This window comes from Galeopterus variegatus, unplaced genomic scaffold, assembly GCF_000696425.1.
Source record: "Galeopterus variegatus unplaced genomic scaffold, G_variegatus-3.0.2 Scaffold390, whole genome shotgun sequence".
Taxonomy (NCBI): Eukaryota; Metazoa; Chordata; class Mammalia; order Dermoptera; family Cynocephalidae; genus Galeopterus; species Galeopterus variegatus.
The window spans coordinates 277042-299838 of NW_007726501.1; the positions used below are offsets into that span (position 1 = coordinate 277042).

A 22797-nucleotide genomic window follows, 5' to 3' on the forward strand; every position below is an offset into this window, starting at 1 on the left:
TAAAAACCTATCTGAATGTGAGAAGACCATGTAGAAATAATTAAATATTTTATAAATTCACTTTTCTATGAAGTTTTCTGAAAAAAATAGATCAAAAACCATTTTCATTATTTATAAAATAAATAATACAACAAGCCATTAAACAGCACAATAAAATTAAGCAAGAATCTGATAATATTAAATTAACCAACAAACTGTTACTAATAATATTCATACAACGATGCAAGCACTCTTCTAAAAAAATTTAGTAAAGAAAATTACCTAGAAAAAGAAGCAACTTCATACATAAGAAAACCTTACTAGAACCACTAGAGAGAGCTCTTTTGTTCCTTTAAAGGTTCTGGTAGGTAAGTTAACTGAAGCCTCTGTGGTTATCTGTTTTCTGATAAGACCATCACCTGAAAATAGTACATAACAAGAAGGCATTGTTTTGTGTGAAAGTGTAAAGAGGTATATTCTACAGAAAAATGTCACATACCATCAGAGGGGCCTTCATCATCTTTATCATATCGTTCTGAGGCTAATGAAATAGTGTCTGGTGTCCCAGCTAAAGGGTCATCATATTCTTCCCCATCTTCTGCATCACCTGTAAAAAAATCCAAGATATGCCTTGAATAATTTAGCTATTTAAAATAATGTTACTTCGTCAGAAGAAGAAAGTTTTACTATTAAGTTCAGTCATTGTCATGTAAAAACAAAAAACTTCTTGAAGTAGATAAAACAGGTCCTTCAGTTTATATCCCTTGTAACTGAGACATAAGAGTTTCCGAAGGTCAGTAGACAAGTGCTTATTTGTGACACAAAAGGATACAGTCTCAAAATTAGGATTGTCTCTAAAAGAAGAATTCATAAAGAAGACGCAGGGTAAAATAGAGTGTGTATCCAAAACAATCAAACAAAAAACCCAAAATAATAATAACAAAAAAAGCCTAAAAACACAATACAAAAAATAATTAAAGTAGTTCCATTTAGCTACTCAATAATTTGAAAAATTATTATAAGAAATTGATGATTTGAAGCCATAGGAACATTTCGCTTTTCACTAAAAATCCCAGGATTACAATAAAGTAGATCAAAAACAGTTGCATTTTCGAGTAGGAATCCTTTATGGGAAAAACTGCCTAAAAACTCATATAATCCTTTTAAATTCAAACAAGATGATTTACAAACTAGACTCTTTCCATTTTCATTCAGTGGTATGTTACCATTTTTTAAATGTTCTGGCCAGTTTCCTATTTGATTTTCAAATCCTACGTTGGTTGGCTGGTTGGTTGGTTTCTTCATTTATTCTAGGTCATTTCATCCCCATGATAATAAGATCTTATGATTTTGGTTTTTTCCATATATTCAGTTAAAGTGATTTTAAAAAACAAACAAACAAAAAACAAAACACTGAATCAGATATTTGCTGGCCCAGATATATATAAGCACTCATTTTTCACTCAGATTCAACAAGAAAGAAAAATGTATGCTTATACTGTATCAAGTATCTGTTAACAATTCAAATTACCTGTTATCAATCCAAGAGAAAACCAGCCACCTCAGTGATTACCCAAAAAATACGGTGAAAATCCCTGTAGGAATCCTGTAGTACTTAGAGTATTACTTTTGGGCCACAGTTTCTGGGTAGATCCAGATTACAGCTACTATTCTCTACAAATGGATATCTGTATCCTCTGATATCCATTTGGTGGCTATCACCCTATTTTTCACCATATTTTTGGCAGAGTCAATAGCTTCTTTCAAGACAACACTGTCAAAACAATAATAAAAAATACTCTATTTCCTTATAATTTTGCTATTTCAAGAGTAACTGTCATCCTTTTCCTGAAAAAGTAAAGACATAGACATCTCATTAAGACAATAAGAACAAAATCTAGAGATAGCTATCTTGTCATTTAGTGATTCCACCACTAAGTGCACTAAATATGATGTTTCTTCTCCAACTAAAATTCCAAGGAACACATAAAAACACTACTCATTATTCAGATCTAATCTTTCTTTTGAGATCTTCAAAGTACTTTTCAGAACTTTCAGTGGTCCCTTACAATACTTCTCTTATGAAGAGTGGTCTGATTTCAAATACAAGGTAAGAAGAAACCTCAAAGTGCCAGTAAAAATATTTTGAACATGTTATGACTATTCATGGAATAAGTAGTTAGAGAGAGCACAAAATTCTCAGTTATTCTTAGTTACTAGGAGTACCCTTATATTCTTGACAAAGTAAGAATTTTTATGGTATGAATTTTCTAAGAATATTTCATATCACACATTAAAATATAAATCTTGCTATGGAAAAATGGTATTAGGATACTTCAAATACCTCACTAGAAATTAGCACTTAGCAGATTATGCTATTATGACTATTAAAAAAAGACCAAGTAAAACCAAAGAACATATGGAAAAATTCTTGAATAAAATTCAGGAGCTCAGGCTTAAATCTATTAAACTCTATGTGGAAATAATCAGAAAAAATTAAAACTTAAAAGTTCTAAANTTCTATGTCTATGTGAAACTTTGAGTGCCACAAATTAATATGCATGGCTAATTTATCAATACGCATTCTTAATTTATAACAATATATCACCCTTATAAGGTTTCTAAAATGCAGATGCACTTAACTAGCTATAACAGAGAAAGCACATGCCATACTAAAAACAAGTTTCATAACTTCAGCAACATTCAATAGTTTTTAGAAATTACTAAAAGATAATCATCTTTATCACTAATTCAATTAATATAAAATACTACATATTATTACTGTATAATGCAGGGCATTTTTATGTGACAATCACAAATGAAAATGTGTATTAAAATAAGCATTTGATAAAAACCTATCTCAATGTGAGAAGACCATGTAGAAATAATTAAATATTTTATAAATTCACTTTTCTATGAAGTTTTCTGAAAAAAATAGATCAAAAACCATTTTCATTATTTATAAAATAAATAATACAACAAGCCATTAAACAGCACAATAAAATTAAGCAAGAATCTGATAATATTAAATTAACCAACAAACTGTTACTAATAATATTCATACAACGATGCAAGCACTCTTCTAAAAAAATTTAGTAAAGAAAATTACCTAGAAAAAGAAGCAACTTCATACATAAGAAAACCTTACTAGAACCACTAGAGAGAGCTCTTTTGTTCCTTTAAAGGTTCTGGTAGGTAAGTTAACTGAAGCCTCTGTGGTTATCTGTTTTCTGATAAGACCATCACCTGAAAATAGTACATAACAAGAAGGCATTGTTTTGTGTGAAAGTGTAAAGAGGTATATTCTACAGAAAAATGTCACATACCATCAGAGGGGCCTTCATCATCTTTATCATATCGTTCTGAGGCTAATGAAATAGTGTCTGGTGTCCCAGCTAAAGGGTCATCATATTCTTCCCCATCTTCTGCATCACCTGTAAAAAAATCCAAGATATGCCTTTAATAATTTAGCTATTTAAAATAATGTTAATTCGTCAGAAGAACAGATTACAGCTACTATTCTCTACAAATGGATATCTGTATCCTCTGATATCCATTTGGTGGCTATCACCCTATTTTTCACCATATTTTTGGCAGAGTCAATAGCTTCTTTCAAGACAACACTGTCAAAACAATAATAAAAAATACTCTATTTCCTTATAATTTTGCTATTTCAAGAGTAACTGTCATCCTTTTCCTGAAAAAGTAAAGACATAGACATCTCATTAAGACAATAAGAACAAAATCTAGAGATAGCTATCTTGTCATTTAGTGATTCCACCACTAAGTGCACTAAATATGATGTTTCTTCTCCAACTAAAATTCCAAGGAACACATAAAAACACTACTCATTATTCAGATCTAATCTTTCTTTTGAGATCTTCAAAGTACTTTTCAGAACTTTCAGTGGTCCCTTACAATACTTCTCTTATGAAGAGTGGTCTGATTTCAAATACAAGGTAAGAAGAAACCTCAAAGTGCCAGTAAAAATATTTTGAACATGTTATGACTATTCATGGAATAAGTAGTTAGAGAGAGCACAAAATTCTCAGTTATTCTTAGTTACTAGGAGTACCCTTATATTCTTGACAAAGTAAGAATTTTTATGGTATGAATTTTCTAAGAATATTTCATATCACACATTAAAATATAAATCTTGCTATGGAAAAATGGTATTAGGATACTTCAAATACCTCACTAGAAATTAGCACTTAGCAGATTATGCTATTATGACTATTAAAAAAAGACCAAGTAAAACCAAAGAACATATGGAAAAATTCTTGAATAAAATTCAGGAGCTCAGGCTTAAATCTATTAAACTCTATGTGGAAATAATCAGAAAAAATTAAAACTTAAAAGTTCTAAAAATCAGGAGTAGTTTATTATGCTTTGATGATATCCATTATGCATTTTTATGTGTAAGTACGCATGTATATATGCATCTATATATACACACAGACACCCATGTACACACCCAATCTACATTTGATATAAATTTTTAAATATATGTGCCCATAGCAAAAAGATCATCAAAGCTACAAACTCAATAATATTTAATTTGAGTTAAGAGTACTTATTCTACACAAATTGGTCATTGACATGTTAAAGACCTCTGTGGTTTCTTGGGGTTTTTTTTTTTTTAATAATTTTCACATTACACATGAAAGTGAAATTGTCTTCAACTTACCCATCCTAAGAACTGCAGTTTATTCCAACACTGTTTTTTTTTTTGTTTGTGTTTTGTTTTGTTTTGTTTTTTTGGTGGCTGGCTGGTACAGGGATCTGAATCTTTGACCTTAGTATTCTCAGCACAAGTATCTTTTTAAAAAAATCAGTGTGATATTTATATTTATCTAAGACAAAATAAATTAAGTACTCTACTGGCCTCATTTGCCCCTCCACCCCCCAGCTTCCTTTGAATTAACTCAGAAAGTAAAGAATTTATATTGTGTCAGTACAGGGCTATTTCCTTTTTAACCTGTATTAAGTGGAAAGGACACACCATTTTTCAACATGGTCTTCATCTTACTGCTGTTCCAGTGATGACCCATCCCTTTCCCGCTCCCTAATTTTTTTTTCATCCCCATGAAGAGCATAAGACAGCAGCTTATAAAGAGCTTTAATTGAACACAGGGGTCGCTGTCGAGTAATGCAAAAAATTTTTCTTCCCCAGGGGCTATTTGTAGCTATACCTGCAAAGATTTCTATAAATTAAAAGGAAAATGTTCAACTTGTGTTTATGTAATAGAAAACTGAACTGCAAATCAACATTGGGCATCAGGTAAACGTATCCAATACAATTTACAGGCATAATTGAAAGCATTACAGCCTAATCAGACATCTAAAAGAAAAGCACGCTCAAATGAAATGTCTACAGAATCATTAGTTGGCAGCCATTCTATTACAATCACACATAATGTCAGTGGTGCCTTGAGCCTGTGCCAATGACAACAGCATAAATTTTGCATCTCATTTCTGTGGTCATAAAATTAATGATCAGTTTAAAAATACTTCTTTGTAAAAGTTATTGCACAAAGAAAGGACATGAATGTGTCCCTGTTATGTACTCACAAGGGTAATTATTGGGTTGTCGCTCATTAATACTGTTTCTTGTTTCCCTAGAAAAGCATGTGATTTATCCCACAACTTTCAAAAGTTTAATTAACGATACAAAGTTAACAGTCTAAAAGCCAATGATCCAAGATTTCCCTTCCTATAATTTGTGGCAACTTAAATATCACAGGAAAATCAAGGCTTAATCATACCACAGCAACTCTTTTCTCTCAAAACCATTTTTAAATTTATAATAGTTGCATTCAAATCACTATTAGCCATTCTTTTTTATATGGCTCATCATCAATTAGCATTTTCCTAAATGGCGAGAGATGCAGCCTAACAACAACTGAACAGTCATGATCTCTATCACCATTGAAAGTGATTTGCCCAATTTACTGCTTGTTTTGCCAAATACGATCCTATTTTAAACATAATCAGGTAAACATTAAACTAAATAATATACCTAAAATTTAGATGATAACCATTCCCTCTCACAGAACATAAAAGACAAACTTGAGTGAAAACAAATTAATTTCTAATTCTCTAGTTAGTTAACTTGTCCAAACCAATTTCCCAAGTAATAATATACAGCTAAATATACAGAAGTAAGCATTTAACTTGTGGTTGCTCAAGGGAAGTTTGATTCTTTAGACTTTGAAGGATATAGGTCACCACAACTAAGAAGATTCTCCTCATAATTCTTCTACAAGAGGAAGGCTAATTTAAAGCATGCAAATAGTAAGGACAACTTCTTGTACAAACTGAGGCAGAGCTTAAAATAAGGATACCGTTCCTCAAGCACTGTCTCTGGAATATACTTCTTCTACTGCAGGCCCCACAATCTCGAACATGCTTAACACATTTCTATAAGGTATTGGATGAGGGTAGGTAGTAGAAGGAACAAGCTGCAAGTTATTTGCTCAGATTTCATTATGGAGCTACCTTTCAACAGAAAATATACTATGTTAGGAAGGGTACAAAAAGGAAATTAAAGATCATTCAAACTTCTGACTTTTCTGTTATTCTTAAGGATTCCATTAGGACAAACTAAAATGGATCCCTCTTATCTAACTGTCCTGCTATTTTAAAAAAGTAATTTAGTCCATTAACTTAAGAAATAATACAAACGAAAAGGTCAAAGGAAATTGCTTTCTAATAAGTCTATGCATTTTAACAATATTAATGGAGTTTTACAGTCAAAATCCACTGAATAAATTTTTTTATAATTAGAGGAAAAAGAGGTTTTAAAGGAGGAAATGACTGCTTTTTAGCTGTATCATCTATAGCAATAATACTCACATTTTAAAAAACTGTAGATACAAATATTTTACAAATTTGAAAAATATTCTCTTGAAATATTTCTTTCATGTTAATATGTATGCCCTCATTTCAATAACTTATAATTTCCCCCAAATTAGTTGAAAACCGAATTTATAAATTAAGACTAACTTAAATCTTCTTGACAAATGAAGTTGAATCTGAGAATACAAGAGTACTTCAAAAAGTTTGTGAAAAAATGAAATTGAAAGTTAATACAAATCTTTCCATGAATTTTTTGAGGACCCCTTGTATGTATGAATATATTGAACACCTACTGTGTATAACACACAGGTATTTTCATATTATCTTATTTCAGTAAATCATTCTATAAAGGAAGTCATCACACCTAAATCCTCACTGGAGTAAAACAAGGCTAATATAAGGCCAAGATACAACTATAAGTAAAACTTTTTTATCATGTACCTAATATATATAAGAAATCTCTGGGGCTGGCCAGTTAGTTCAGTTGGTTAGAGTGTGGTGATGAAAAACACCAAAGTCCAGGGTTTGATCCCTGCACCAACCAGCTGACAAAAACCAAAAAACAAAATAAAACAAAACTCATGAAAATTCTAGTCAATCTTTATTCAAATAGTACTATATTCTCGTTGCAAAAATAATTATTTCAAGTCACATTTAAGAGACCTATGACCCTGTTACATGATAGAGAACAATTCTAAAATAATTATATAGCATAAGTCCAATTCTGTATTCAGGAGGAGACTTTTTACAACTTTATAGTACTAGGTTTTCCTGCAACTAGGAAACTAAGGTTCTGTTGTATATAAAACTTTGAAGGATATAAGAGGGAACTCTATTCTAGATAAAATAGGCAATATTTCATATTGATAACAGGGACTAGACTAAGCAAGATGTACTCTAGCTGATTAGATTCAAATATTTCCTAAATACAAGTAAAATAAGGAATTTAGAAAACTAATGGCTGGCCGGTTAACTCAGCTGGTTAGAGCACGGTGTTATAAGGTCAGGGTTTGGATCCCTGTACCAGCCAGCTGCCATTAAAAAAAAAGGAAACCAACATAATTGTTCTAAAATTCAAATTTGTCAGACCTCTCCAATGGGGAATCTAGGCTTGAGTATATAAGGACTTAAAAGGAGAACCTTAATAAATGAAAGAAATGAAAAGAGAAGTTTTAGAACAACAGATTTCTATAGAAATGAATATAAATGAATTAGTGGAAAATCAGCTTAATGGACAAGCCTCAATATCTAGAAGCCACTGTAATTAAGTTTATACCAATGCAAACTATTCTTGCCAAAAATGGAAATACAAAACAAAGTCTTCTGAGACCTATGCAGCTCAGTGTTTCAATAATCGTTATCAATTCAATTAATTTTAAGAATCAAAATACATCAAACTGCAAATTCTGTATTGACAAACTATTCTTGCCAAAAATGGAAATACAAAACAAAGTCTTCTGAGACCTATGCAGCTCAGTGTTTCAACAATCGTTATCAATTCAATTAATTTTAAGAATCAAAATACATCAAACTGCAAATTCTGTATTGTTAATCTCAGGATGGGAGATTATATAGGTTAAGAGAGGGCGTGATAAGTGAGGGAAGTGAGGAAGGGTGATAGACATCTATGTACACTAGAGAAATTAGGAGCCGACTTATTAGACACAAATAAATCTGAATCGACTCATTTTATTTAAAAACTCTCTACCTGGCCATTTTTTCTCCTGGTAATGGTATTAAAATGGTACTAAACTGCCATTTTAAAAACACAGTATATAAAACAAATAGAGATATAAAGGTAAAAAGGAAGAAAACGCTTCTGTTACTTTCTTATGACGCTATATTGACCTAAGAGATGGGGGGGGGAGGGGTAGAGAGAGAGAGAGAGAGAGAGAGTGTGTGCGCACACGCACGCCAGGAAAACAGCCAAAAGGAATTCTGCCCCGATCTCCTTGGATGAAGACTCTAATACCAAAGGGAAAAATGTAGGGGCACTATCAAAACATCCTTAGAATTGAATTTACTCTATGTAGAGATCTGATAATAAATTCCTATTTTTAAAAAGCAATGTATTCTGAATAATTACTTTGCAACTATTATATCTGTACCCTTTACAATTCCTAACAAACTATAGAAATAGTCTTTTTAGAACAAAGCTGAATATACTTTGAGAGTTCAAGGTTATAAAATTACTCAGCTCCTCCTATTTCTCCAAGGTCTACATGTAATTTATCCATAGGCTTATTTTTTAGCAGGCACTCTTGGTGATTAGTTAACTCATTATAGTAGTATTGAACTACAAATGACTTATTCAGAGGGAAATGATTATGGGGAATCTCTGAATTCCACGTTATTTGACTCCTCTCTTATTTTAGGTTCATTTTTCAATTTCTATCAAATACTTTATAAACTTCTATTCTCTTTGGACACAAAGAATGTATCTCAGTAATGTAATTTTAGTATCTGCACACCTGAACAATTTCTAAAACAGAATAAATACCAAAGGGAAAGTTCCTACACTATTACTGAACCATATACAGCTATACAACAACTTATCATAGTTTCTTAGCTTAAAATTTTTTTTTTTCCTTTTTTTTTTTTTGTCTTTTTTACTGACTGGTAACGGGATCGCAACCCTCGGTGTCGCGCCCGTACTGGGGACTGGCAACGGCTTAAAGTTTTTTAATGCACAAATAATTAAGACACAATGAGAGTTCAATAAGTAATCACTGGAACAAAATATGACTTTTAGGAAGAGAGGCAGAATCGAGTATCTAATATTCCTCCATAAATAATATAAATAATATAAAAGTTATCACAATTAAAATGTATAAATTCATTTTTATATTCAAATAAGGAAAATGCAACACAATTAAGCTCATAGTTAAGGATTCACTGTACAGCACAAAAAAGTGGGTACCTGTGGGGAGGAGAAATTTCCCACTCTTCTGTTTATTTAATAGTGTTAAGAATATTAATATGGAAAAAAAATCTCATCTCTTCAATCACACTGACCTTGATGATTTAGTGTGAAAAGAAACTGTGACTTCCTTTTAACTGATTTTTAGGATTGTCTGGTTAAGTACTTGGTTTATTGAAATTGTCATTACCCTCTCACTTATCAGTTGGCACAAATATGAATTAGTCCGTGGCATCTGCAAACCCCAGTTAGAAAGTGCCACACTCTTGTTTTTTCCTTAAACCGAGAACCTAGCTCCATGTAGGTTAACTGACCTCATGTTATGATCCTCATACCAGCATCCACTATGTAGGTCATGACCTATGAATTAGCATCAAGAAAGTACGGGCTATACTCAGTTTCCTTTACAGAACTGAATACATGAAGTAGTAGGAACTTCCTATGCCTGTCCTGATCTGGTTTTTGGTATGCTAAGCAACTGTTTCTTAATTCCAAAGGAAGATAATCAGGTTACCAACATTCTCACATAGTTAAAAAAAAAATGAAATTGAATTCCCTTCTTTAAAAATTTCTATAGCACATATTTATTCATATCAAAAGAACCACAAGGAAAGTAAAAATTAGCATTTAAAAAAGATTTTATTCGTGTTCTCAGACAAAAATTTATACTGCTTTTAAAAAATCCTTCAAAAATGTTACCTGTGAGCACCCAGCCACAGGCCCTCCTGCTCCCACCACTACTATAAAATAATCTCTGCAGTGTTAAATGGTATCGCGTTGATATCACACTGCTGCTTCACCACTTTATTTCATGTGTAACTGTAGGCAATGTACTCTAAGAACACAAAACCGGAGATTTCTGCATCAGAAGACTGTACAGAGTAGATTCTGGATATGCTTTTTAATTTTTTTCTCAGCAGGGGGAGCTAGCACTCTCATCTTGAAGGTCTAAGTATACAATATGGAAATTCAAATTTTGATTCCAACTGTCAAATTTCAGTATGTTAGATTATCCTATTGAAAATTTCCACAGAGGAAAAAAAATTTCAAGTTTGGCAAACTTGAAAATTTACCTTTGTCTTGAAATTCTTGAAGATAGCTGCAAAATAAGAGAACATTATATTTTAAAATGAGGTTGAAAATCAAAACAAGTTATTACCAGTGGCAATAATTCAAATCCAAAATCTATACCATAAATATACACCTAGAGAAAAAACTATTTCCTGTCCCGAAATGACAATTCCAAAAGGCTTAGGAATTTATAATAAAATTATTTTTAAAGATTTAAGTACAGTAGTAAAATGAAGATATCTTTAATACCTATAATCTATATTACATTTATTCATTTAAAGTAGTAACAATTAAAAGGATTATCTTTTTCAGTGTCTGAGGTATTTTCCATGTTTATATTAAAATCCTCAATCTACTTATGCCTTATCAATTAAATCAAATATACCCTCAGATAATCAAAATAAACAGTTGGATTTTGCTAGAATGCTTAGAAAAATACATAATCAAGAGACTTCACAAAAAAAGAGCATTATGATAAGCATGTCTGTGTTTAAAAACTATTACAATGAAAATATATCTTTGTCCTTTAAGAATACTCAACAGCAATTAAATTAGAACATAAAAAATTTAACTCCATGATATTCAATTCCTTCTTAAAATGTTAATTACAAAGTTGCTTCTAAATAAGAAATTATTAATAAAAGGCAAATGACTTACGTAGACTTTACATCTTTTATCTTCTTAATAAGGGATTCTCTCTTTTCCTTCGCTTTCTTGGATAAATTTTCCCCCCTCAGTATGTCTGCTACAAATGTTTCAACATCTAAACCATGAAATGTAAGAAACAGGATACACAATATAAGAATCATTTTTTTGTGAAGACAAATAGGATAATGATTGTTTCTACATATAAGTGTTAATATCGTACAATTTGTTATAGTTACTTATCAATCCAAAGCATAAGAGTTGAAGTATGTTTGAAATACTAAATTGGAAAAATCTGTTCACCACTTAGCTAATAAAATTTGTATGTTCTACTTATGTGCTTAGCACAGCAAATGCTATTTGGATGCCTGGCATCATTAAACCAGGAAGAAGCACACAAGTTTTAATAAATTATGGTGCCCCATAAAACAAATTCTCATATAAAAGCAAGCACCAAGCTTTTATGCATGTGTTACTATCATTTTATAGTATTTTGTAAGTTCCTATATGAACAGGTCATTCACAATATATTACATAAAGATAAGCTAATGTCTCTGGCAAGGGTCTATTTTTCCCAGTGTCATCCATTTTCAGACATACACAATGTTTAATTCTTTAAAGGAAAAAATAAATCCCTTTTTTCTAGCCAAGATTCCCAAATCAACTCCTTTCTACCTGCCCCACCCACTCTGGCCACCCTCAAATAAAAAAGATAACCAGTTGTGTACTTTTGTGAGCTCTTGCTTCCTGTCTTGCTATCAACACCACCTGAAATATTTCTTAAATAAAGGAAGAAGTAGAAAAATGGATTCTTCCACTACATTCCCCCATAGCCTCTTTTTAAAAATTTTAGTAAACTTCTAAATTATTCTGTTGTCTGTTCTCTCTCATGTAAAATTCCAAGGTTTGATTTTTATAATAATTCCATTCTTGTTGCTCATGAAATACTGTGCAACTTAATTTTATTCCCAGAATTTCAAAGCTCATCTCGAAATATCTAATAAAGAGGATACTACAAAAAAAATTTTAAGCAAGCATGGCTATAAATCATCCATATTTCATATTGAAGAGATGTATGCTTGTTTTACTTTCTATTTAATTACTTTGTCTCCTAACTCACACTGATAAAAAGATGGAGTCAACACATAATAATAATATATGTAAGTAATTCCAAGTAGCATAATAAATACTATCACCTACTTACAATTAATGATTTTAAACCTAGTATATGGGGTAGAATGTTTGTAACTGATTTTAAGTTCTTAATTTCAAAAATATCTTGATCCAATGAGGAAAGGCGATTAAACAGTTACACCTTCATAATAAACGTGTAAAGGTAATTTTTCACTAAGTCAATATGGCAAGTGAAATAATTAAAATTTAATCTTGTAATAATATTTAAAAATAGTTTCTGATTTAAAGTCCATTAATGAGTAATGTGCTAAAAGTATCAAAATGAAATGAAAGCAAAATGTCTCAGTTTCTCTTTTCTTGAGTTGCCTATATTTTGAAAAGGGGGACATAGAGACATTATCCAGTACCGGTGCAAATTAAACCCAAACATCTAAAGTGAGTACAAAATAAAGAAACTTATAAAGATGCGTGCCCTTCTAAATTATTTAAATTTTGTACCCAAAGCAAGCAAGCTTTGGACATTCAGATTACTAGCTGAAATGGAAAAAGACCATCAGACCATCGGCTTCCCTGAGATGGTTACAGTATCTCCTATGACAAAGTGGACTTAGGGAAGAAGTACATTCCTATTGCTGATTCTCTCTTCCAACCCCTCTCAATACTTGGTGGAATCACTGGCACAATGACTGGTGAATAGTCTGCTTAATGTTATTTTCACTCACTGTTTGCCTTTAATTCCCTCTTCCACGAGTATTTAATTGCCTATTTTACATTTTCATTATACAATAAAGGGTAAACAAACGGGATCTATTTTCTATCTCCCGACGCAATAACAGAACGAATTATGGCCCAAGAGTTATTTCTTTTAAAGGTCATTTCAGTTCTATTAAAAACTCAGAAAACAAAACAGGCTACAATGCTCTATACAGTGTTTCCTAACAACCCCCCCCCCCAAATGTTTTTAAAATACTGATCCATGCTACTATTTTATGAGAAAATATTTGCTGAAAGAATGTCGGACTGCAAGAAGAATCACTATGGGTTGGGTAGGGGAAGAGGGATATTCAGAGATTGGGTAAGGAAAAATATCTATATTTTTAGTCTTTTAAATGTATTTATTCCCAAGCTTTTTCCAGAAAATGGCTTATGGCAACTGAAAAGATTTACTAAACATTGACTTTTTTGGTAATTATTTCTCAAAGGAAACGTGGCGAGAGCAGGAACTGCTTTGCTGTTTGATGTTTTGTTTTGTTTCCTTAAGTAAATTAAGCACTTTAAACAGGAAGCAGTTCCTCCAATAATCTTAGTTTGTTGATTGCCCAGACTTGGCTGGTTTTACAACTTTTGAAAGCTAGGTATGTTTTGTTTTGTTTCCTTAAGTAAATTAAGCACTTTAAACAGGAAGCAGTTCCTGCAATAATCTTAGTTTGTTGATTGCCCAGACTTGGCTGGTTTTACAACTTTTGAAAGCTAGGTTATTTCTTAAAATCTACACTTTGCCCGTTTATTTTCGAATCGAACAAAACCAGCCTCTCCCAGGCAAAGGAGACACACTGGATGTGCCGGCAGCCTTCGGCCGGGAGCCTGCACGAGGCACAACCCTGCTCCCCCAGCGCAAAGGTGCAGCAAGCGCCAAGAAGTCACTCGGTCTTTCCTGGGAGATGCTTCAGCTCTGCTCTCTGAGAAACTCGACTCTCGAGTGTTAAAGCCCAGGATTCCCATCAGCGGAGCTGTGAGCAGGGAGAGCCGGGTATGGGGCAGCGCCCTTGACAGACAAATGGGGCTGGATCTGAGGCTTTGTAGCTCAGAGCCAGGGTAATATTTCAAAAGCGAGCAATAAAAGTCCTGGGCAAATCAAGCGCTCCTCTGGCTGGTTTGAAAAGAGATTTGAAGCTTTTTATTGTGCTCTCAATAGCTCTCAGACAGTAAACTAGCGAGCGCGGTAAACTAGCAAGCGCGTTAACCTTCTTCTTCCTTTCTTTAGGGGTCGCGTCCCTCAGTTAATATGTAGATTTCACTGCCTCCCGACTGCCTGTAATTCGGGGAAACACCCTAATGTGATTACAAGGAAAGGTCAGCCTGCCGCTTGCCTCTTGGCCTGGTGAGGTAGAAATCCTCTCTTGCTCGGCCCACCCGGCCCTCCCTCTCAGGTAGAAGGTCCCGGGAAACCGGGCGCGCCCAACGCACCAGGTCAACCACCCTCCCCCGCTCCACCACCGGCCCGCAGCCACATAGACTGCAGGTCTGCGCAGCCTGCATTTAAGCCCAGAATTACACCCGCCTCCATCAGCCGCCTCCGCCCCCCGTCATCATCAGGAAAAAGTGATTCAGGCAAAAGTAAACGTGGTGGTGATTTTTGCTCCTGTTATACCTTCACATTGTCAAGAGTAAACCTTATCTCCCTGTACAGCTGTAAGGATCTGGGGGAGAAAGCCACTAAAAGATCAGATTTACAACTGCTCTGTAGATAAATGTTAACGTCTGAAAATAAAATTGAAAGATGGCATGTTCTGGATCAGCAATCCTTAAGCAGTTTAACTTGGAAACCTCTCAATAGCCCTGAGAGGTTAACACTTAACACTGAACCACTGAATGGTACTCCAATTTTCCTTTCTTTCTTTTCTTTTTTTTTTGTACCTACAAAATCCCTAGAAAAACTGCCATCTCATCTTCCCTTGGAGTCCTGGAGTGGTTGGGACAGGTATCTGACACACACCACTCTCTCTCTCTCTCTCTCTCTCTCTCTCTCTAACTGGCTTCTACCAACTTCCATACAGATCACACAGTGAAAAGGTGGAAACAAACAAGGTTAGCACAGTTTTAAAATTCTTGCAAACAATAAAATCAACTGTTGTCTTCTCGAAACCTAGGTAGTAAAGGTTCCCACTCTTGAAGAGAGCTGAGGTGACCACTTGTCCTCACCATCCCCCACTAGCAAACAGCCTGGAATAGGACTTGCAAGCTGGAGGTTGTAAATAAGTCACAAAAGTAACACCCTTGTCTTCCTGCCTAGTGCCCCAACGACCCAGTACCTCTCTATACATGCACGTGTGAGCACACACACATACAGCCTGTGATGGCCTTAACTGTATAGGGGAGGGGGCAAGAACTGGGCTGAATTCATCACCATTTGCTCTGCTCCAGATGAATAACATATGTGTAAAAACAATCACATAGTACCCCAAATGGTTTTACTACTTTAATTCCACGTCTCTCTCTACTTTATGAATTGGGCCAGGTTTCACTTTGTATTCACTTTGAACATGAGATGTGATGTCACCAAACTAATGTGGTCAGGATCCTAACCTAGAATTTAAGCTCCTGTCAGAACAAAAAGACACATTTTTCTTTTCTAGTAAAACAGGGCATGGTCTGACCAAACAACTACTGGTAAAAACATAAAAATCAATTAAATTGGGCACACGCCGATCAATGGAGCCAAATGCCCAAAGTTGAAAATGGCTAATTGAAAAGTTATTGATTGTTCTAATCAATGTCTTTCCCTTGATTACCTAGCACTTTTATAGGTTATGGTTGAACTATGGACTTTTCTAACATGAAAAAACATGAACAGGCACAAGAATTCTTATTTCTCACAATATAATCGGTAAAACATACCTGAGTCCTACAATCCAATCACCTGACAAAAGTCTCAAAATTGGCTTTGGAGGCTAAATGATTTATTTTGATAGAAAGTTGGGCTGTTGAAAGATAAAGCTAAACATCTTTCAACCTCTGAAAGATGACTATTGATAAATCACACCTTACAATAATCAAAATGTTTTTACCACTAATTTTCAAAGAAGCCACAGTGAATTACACTTTAGTCTGAGATTTACACTATATTCACTGTTAGGCAGCATCTATTGTAATATGTTCAGAATGTGATTGAAAAAGAAATGTAAACTCAGTGGAATGAAAAAGATAGACTTGGCTTTAATTGAAAAAGACAAACTAAGTGAATAATGAGTATATAAAACCTAGCCTATGCCACTTTTATCACCCGTATATGACACTTAATCTTAAATTTATGAGAGACAATTGAACTGTTTCAAATCACCAGCGGCTTTTCCTACTGTTTCTATCTTCTTTCTAGTATTACTTTGATGCTGATAAGGTAGAGATAAGCTCATTTGGAAATTTTTCATATACTGCTCATTTTTTAGCATATTTAGATTCCTCTTCTAAAAGGAAAACAATAATCATTTGGATTGAGTAACTATAAAAACTGCATACAGGGTTTGATCTCTGTACCAACCAGCCACCAAGAAAACAAAACACCCAGCATAATGATATCAAGAGCCTTATTTAGTAATCTGAAATGAAAATACTCTCAGTGGAAAGCCATGCAAAAGATCCCCTCCCAAGAAAAAGCAGGACATTATACACTTAAGATAAATAGGCAAATAATTTCCCTAACATCACATTTTAATTCCATCTATATTATTTGATCCAAAGAAAAAACTCTATAAATTTCTGATCCCTTGATTTACAAACATATATTCCTATTTCTAGCAGAGAAAATATTAGTGGTGTCAAAGATTGACTTCATTTTGAGATTAAATGTTCCCATATCAACTTTATGCTCATTAGTTATGGCTGCCAAAATGGGTCAGGCTTATTCTTGCTCTGTAGGAAACTCCAGGTGCTAAAAAAGTAGGTGACTATTGGTGACTCAGTAGGTGGCACTCTTCCCTTTATATACTCAGCCAATGCCCCAGAAGGAAGTTATGGGACACTAGATACACTACAAATAATTCTCATAGGAAAAATAAAAGCAAAATGTTGAGCAAATTATAAATGTAACTTCGGAAATGCAGAAATCAAGCCATACTATACTCAGCATTGAAAAACTTCTGCCTCTATTTCAACTGAATTGCATTTTTTATTTAGTGCCCCTAAAGGGATTATCGATTGTAATGTGTGAAGGTTAAAAAAAAAAAACAAAAAAAAAAAGTTGTGGAAATCTCCAATAGGAAAAAATGCAATATTTCTAATCAAGACTGCCATGTGAACAAAATCTCAAGGTCACTGCAGAAACTATATAGCCACTTTGTTTATTGTTTGTTTGGTTTGGTTTTGATTTTTCCGAGCACTGACAACCACTATTTTCTTCTTTTAACATTGGTTTCACTTTCTAATTTAATAAAAAGAAAATAAAATCTGCTTACAGTTTTCTTTTTTAAATTTGTTGTCCTAAAACAAATGAATGACGATGAATGAGAATATCTGATTGCAAACTACTAAAAACCAGCATTTAAAGGATGATTAAACAAATGAAGGGAGGTAGAGAGCAGTGGTTCTAGTTCCTCTCTTGCCTGACTGGAGGAAAAAACTCACATAAATCAAGATTATTCTTGCTGTTAGCCCTAGTCAAAATATTTGGATGTCGGAGAAGATTAAATGGACAACATTTGGGATTATCCTTTGATTTTAATTATCCAGGCTAAACCTGTTCTTCCATTGTTGTGGGGGGTGGGGGCAATCAAAGGTTGCCTGTAGTGCATATGCAGTTCAAAATTTGCTTTTAACAAAATTGTGTAAACCCTTTTCTAGTCACACAACAGAAAGAATTTGACACTTTTTATAAAAAGTGTAAGCCTTCAAGATTTAACATACTGATTCCACATAAAGTGTAACAGTTAAACTATATATCTACTTTCTCAAGGGTATCATTAAATTTGAACTAAGAATGAAAAATCTCTACTTATTTTGCATTTCTATAGAATGTTTTCAAAAGGGGAAGGGATAAAGGGGACAAATATTGAAAGGGTAGCCTAAAATTGCCATAATCAGAAAGAAAAATAAAGAGAAAGAAAAATAATAAATATGGTAACAAGAATATATTTGAGCACCTTTCCCTATCAAGCAGATGAAATGTCAAACAGTAACACATATGACATAACAATTTGGGTAATAGGCACATGGAACACAAAGAGAAATCCCTAAGCAACGTTATTTTGATAGCCATTACCTTTTGACTTTATATTCTTTTTTTCTGAAAGCAAAGCATTTTCAACTCCTGAAGAGTTTAAATGAAGATAAGTTTCCTCATTTTCTCTACTTTGGAATTCTAGCATAGTGCTATGCATTCTAAGAGCACTCAAGGGTTAACTACAACCACCACTACCAATATCTTCTTAGTTTCAAAGAAAACATACTAGACAATCTGCCAGCAATATCTCTAAAACTCAAACCAATACAAACACCTCCTCTATAGTTCTAGTAATTCTAAATCTAATCATGAATTATACCCAATACACTTGAATTACACAAACCATTGTGCACAACTACAACAATATTTCTTGGATAACATGTGAAATAACTGCTGAGAGCATCTACTTGTGACACCTTCCCTACCTCAAAAAGATTTTAGTTACTGTCAAACATAAAATGCTAACAACCTTCCTGGTTCACTTGTTTCATTTCTTTAAATATATACACTTCCCCAACTCACACCCATACCTCTCAAAGACACCCTCTGAAAATAAAGTGTAATACAAATGTATAATCCCCAAAGTTTTAATGTATTAATATTTGTTGTTAATACTTTGTGTTTTTTCATATGTGATTTGCTTTAATAATGTGAAATAAAATGTCAATAAAATGACTTTTAAAAAGCTAATTTCAAACATTATGCTAGTATATTATGTGACCAAAGAGATGGCAGAAATATACAGGAAGTTAGCATTGGCAGATAATTTAAATATGTAATTAGTTAAATTATACAAACAAGGGCCACATGAAATACTTGTGGATATGAGAATAAAGGGTCTCATAACCTATATATTATATTATCTGTAAATGTATAATTATGGATCCAAATAGTAAACGCTCTACTTTGGGAACTGCCAAGCTTTAAAAACACACACCTAGAGGTCTGCACTTTATTTCTTAAATTCAAAAATAAAGACCTAGAACACCCTGAAAATGGTAACATCTATTTTTTGAATAATGATAAACACTGATCTGATTATTATAATATTCTTTTCTGGTTTTATTTTGGCGGTTGGCTGGTACAGGGATTGAACCCTGGAACTTGGTGTTATCAACACCATGTTCTAACTAACTGAGTTAACTGCCTAGCCCTACAATAATATTCTAACCAAGAAATTCCAGCACTGTAACAACAAAAATGTTAACTGTAGTAAAACAAAATCAGTGCTCATGTGAAACTCACATATAATGGAATAAAACCTGACTTAAATCAGTCTCTACAGTTCTTTCAATATTTCCCTTAGTGGTAACCATTAATGAAAACAAGCATTTCTTTGAGTAAAATACTATACCACTACAAATGCACTCATCATACTGTATCGTGTTCATACAAACATAAGCCTGCATTCACACACTTAGTTTTACTTACTCTATTAAATTCATGATGCTAACCATCAAAATAGTATAACAGCATATTAGGAGATCTGGTCTCAAACAAACTACACAGCGGTAATTTACTATTATAAATATCACATTTTAGTTGACATTGCTTTTTAAGAGTTAAAAAGCAACTTGTAACACAGGTATCTAAGACAAACTCTTTTAACCCAGTTATTCATGATCAATAATATTGAAAGACAAATATTTTGGAGACAACTAAAGTAAAACAGTGAAAATTCAGTTTCCAGAACTCTAATGGACACAAGACAAAGTAAATGGTGGTTAGAATTCCAGAACATCAGATAGGCAAGATTTGTGCTACCATAAAAAGATACATTTTTTTTACTATGTGAAGAAATTTTTCATTGGTCCTTAATGAAAACACACACCTCCATATCCAGTACATTAATGAACTAGTAGTGGATTCACAATAGCATTGAAGAACCACATTTTTAACTTCTAAAATAAGTTCCTATAAATGGTAACGTAAAACTGAAAAGGGGAAGATGAGGATGCAAAGACCAAGTACTTTCATCGTGTGACACAGGAAGTAGGAATTTAACACATCCTTCCTTTTTTGCTGTAATATGTTACAGAGGCTGAAGATAAGTGGCCATTTGAGAATCAGGCCCTCTTCAAAAGTCTTAAATATGAGTGAACTGAATGTTCAAGAAAAATGGGAGTTTTAGAAATAGACAGACTCTTCCACCCCCTAACCCTAACACCTGTGGCTCTGACATTTCTTTACATCTCTACACCTTCGACCTCCACTGGCCGGGCCACCCAAGAACTACTTGACTTCTGCTCCCATTATCATTCTCTCATCCTCTCCCTGTCCTTCCCACGCCTGTGCGTCTCTGTGTGTCTCTCTCTCACACACGCACACGCACACACACACGGCATCGTCACGACACACACAGAATTGTCCTGATCCCATTAGTGCAGACCATCAAGAAGGCTTTGCCACCATCACCGCACCAAATCTCAACACACACGCCCACTCCCCTTCTCACACAAAACACCCTTTTCCCCTGCTCCCTGTCCCGTCCCCACTGGCCGGAATATTTGGACAGCGGCGGGAAGGAGAGTAAGAACTCCTGAAAGCTTCTGTCCCCACCGGCTCGCCGTCCCCTCGCCCCCGCCCCGCAGCGTTATCCGCCCCCTTCCCGCTCGTTACCTGCCAACAGGTTCTTAATTTCCTCAGGGAGGGGGTGGGGAGAGGAGGTGCTGCTGGGGTCGGGCATGTTAGGTAGCGCGGGGCGTGCGGGGATAGGACCTGTGCTGAAAGGGTGACCGACGGGGGAGGGTGGCGGCTGCGACCTAGAGTCGGGCTAACGGTCCCGGTAAGGACAGCGGGACTACGAGTACGGACAGTGCCAGGCCGGGGCTCACAACAAGGAAGTCACAGAATCTCCAGCCAGCAGTAGCTGGACTCTCGGCCCAGCCCCGCCCGGAAGGTCGGGGCGGGGCGAAGGGCGGGGAGGAGGAGGAGGCAATCAAGCGCCTAAGGCGTCCAACTGCGCATGTGCATCCCTTGGTTTTTCCCGGCCGCCGGAGAGCCTCCAGGCAAGCCACGCCCACCACTGCGAAAGGAAGCTTGAGGAGGAGCGGCGGTGGGAAGGGAGCCGACTAGGGACTGCGTCACCTGATCCCGCGTCTGAAGCGCTTTGCTGCCATTTTGAGTGCTGGTACCGCCACAACGGCTGACTCTTTCTCCAGGATCCCGGAAAATAATTTGTCCGTGGTGCCTAGAAGTTTTCCCATTAAGTGGCCTTCTGAGTAATGGTCAGCCCCGCTGAGGTTTAATACCTTGCCTGGTAACCCACAGGGAATTTTCGACCGCCCTAAACTATTATGGCCTTCTTTGTCCGATTGAATGAAGGTAGCAAAGTCCCATCTTCCGCCAGTCCTCCGTGAGAATCCGGTCTGGAGCTGCTCGGGAGAGCTTTCCGATTGGCTGTTAACATGACTCTTCTACCTAATCCGTACTTTTGGGGTGACTGGTTTCTCCCACTACGAAGGAAGTGTAGGGAGTTCTAGGCACTATTCCTGGAGAAAAACAAAAACAGAAGGCTAAATAGGCATAGGTATCATTGTCCATCTGCAAGCATTAAAAAGAAAATTACTGGTGTGATTAGCAGAGTAAAATTATAAAATCCGTTCACTCCAACTTGGTCATTTAGTCAACAAATACTTATTGGCTGTCTTCTATCTATAAATCTTCTTACAGGTTTTCTCTAAAACCCAAAAAGACACGTTCTGGCTCCTTTAAAGCCTTTAAAAAGTGCGTGTGTATGTGTAAAATATATATGTATTTATACAAACACATATACGAGCGGTCTTCAAACAGTTCAAGGAAGAATTCTTATCTTTTAATTCCATTTTTCCATGAACTGTTTGAAGTACTCTCATTTATTACATTCAGGTGCCTCAACCATTAAAATCACTCAAAACCTAGCGTGTAACCGTATTCGTACCCCAGAATCGAAGAATACAGAATCAGGCTCATGGAGGAAATCTTTACATAGGAACTGCCAGGGCAAAGCATTTAGTCAGTGTCCACTGTGTATTTCTCATGGTAAAAATATGCTTGGAAACAGTACTCACTGGGATGCCCCCAGCCGCACCCTCTTTCCCTTCTTGGCAAGGCACATCATTTTCAAAACCACACACAAATGTCAGTTCCTCTGTTAAGCCTTTACCAATGTTTCCCTTGCTATAAATAGTGGCTCTTTCTTGGATGCTTCTATCATATTTTGAACTTGGTATCATGGCTCAAATCACAATGTAAATAGTTTAATCGTCTACCTTCC

General features: G+C 34.9%; 1 protein-coding gene across 1 annotated transcript in view; it reads right to left on the reverse strand.

The window, feature by feature from the left end:
• LOC103586901 (src kinase-associated phosphoprotein 2-like) overlaps positions 1 to 21410 on the reverse strand; it is a 92242-nt gene extending 70832 nt beyond the window's left edge. The window contains exons 1-5 of the mRNA XM_008568252.1: positions 21162 to 21410; positions 11486 to 11591; positions 10831 to 10856; positions 3306 to 3413; positions 479 to 586 (exon numbers count right to left, since the gene is read on the reverse strand). Coding sequence (XP_008566474.1) covers positions 479 to 586; positions 3306 to 3413; positions 10831 to 10856; positions 11486 to 11591; positions 21162 to 21228 — 415 coding nt within the window. The 5' untranslated portion in view covers positions 21229 to 21410. The remainder of the gene's footprint in view (positions 1 to 478; positions 587 to 3305; positions 3414 to 10830; positions 10857 to 11485; positions 11592 to 21161) is intronic.
• Between the last annotated feature and the right edge of the window lie 1387 nt (positions 21411 to 22797).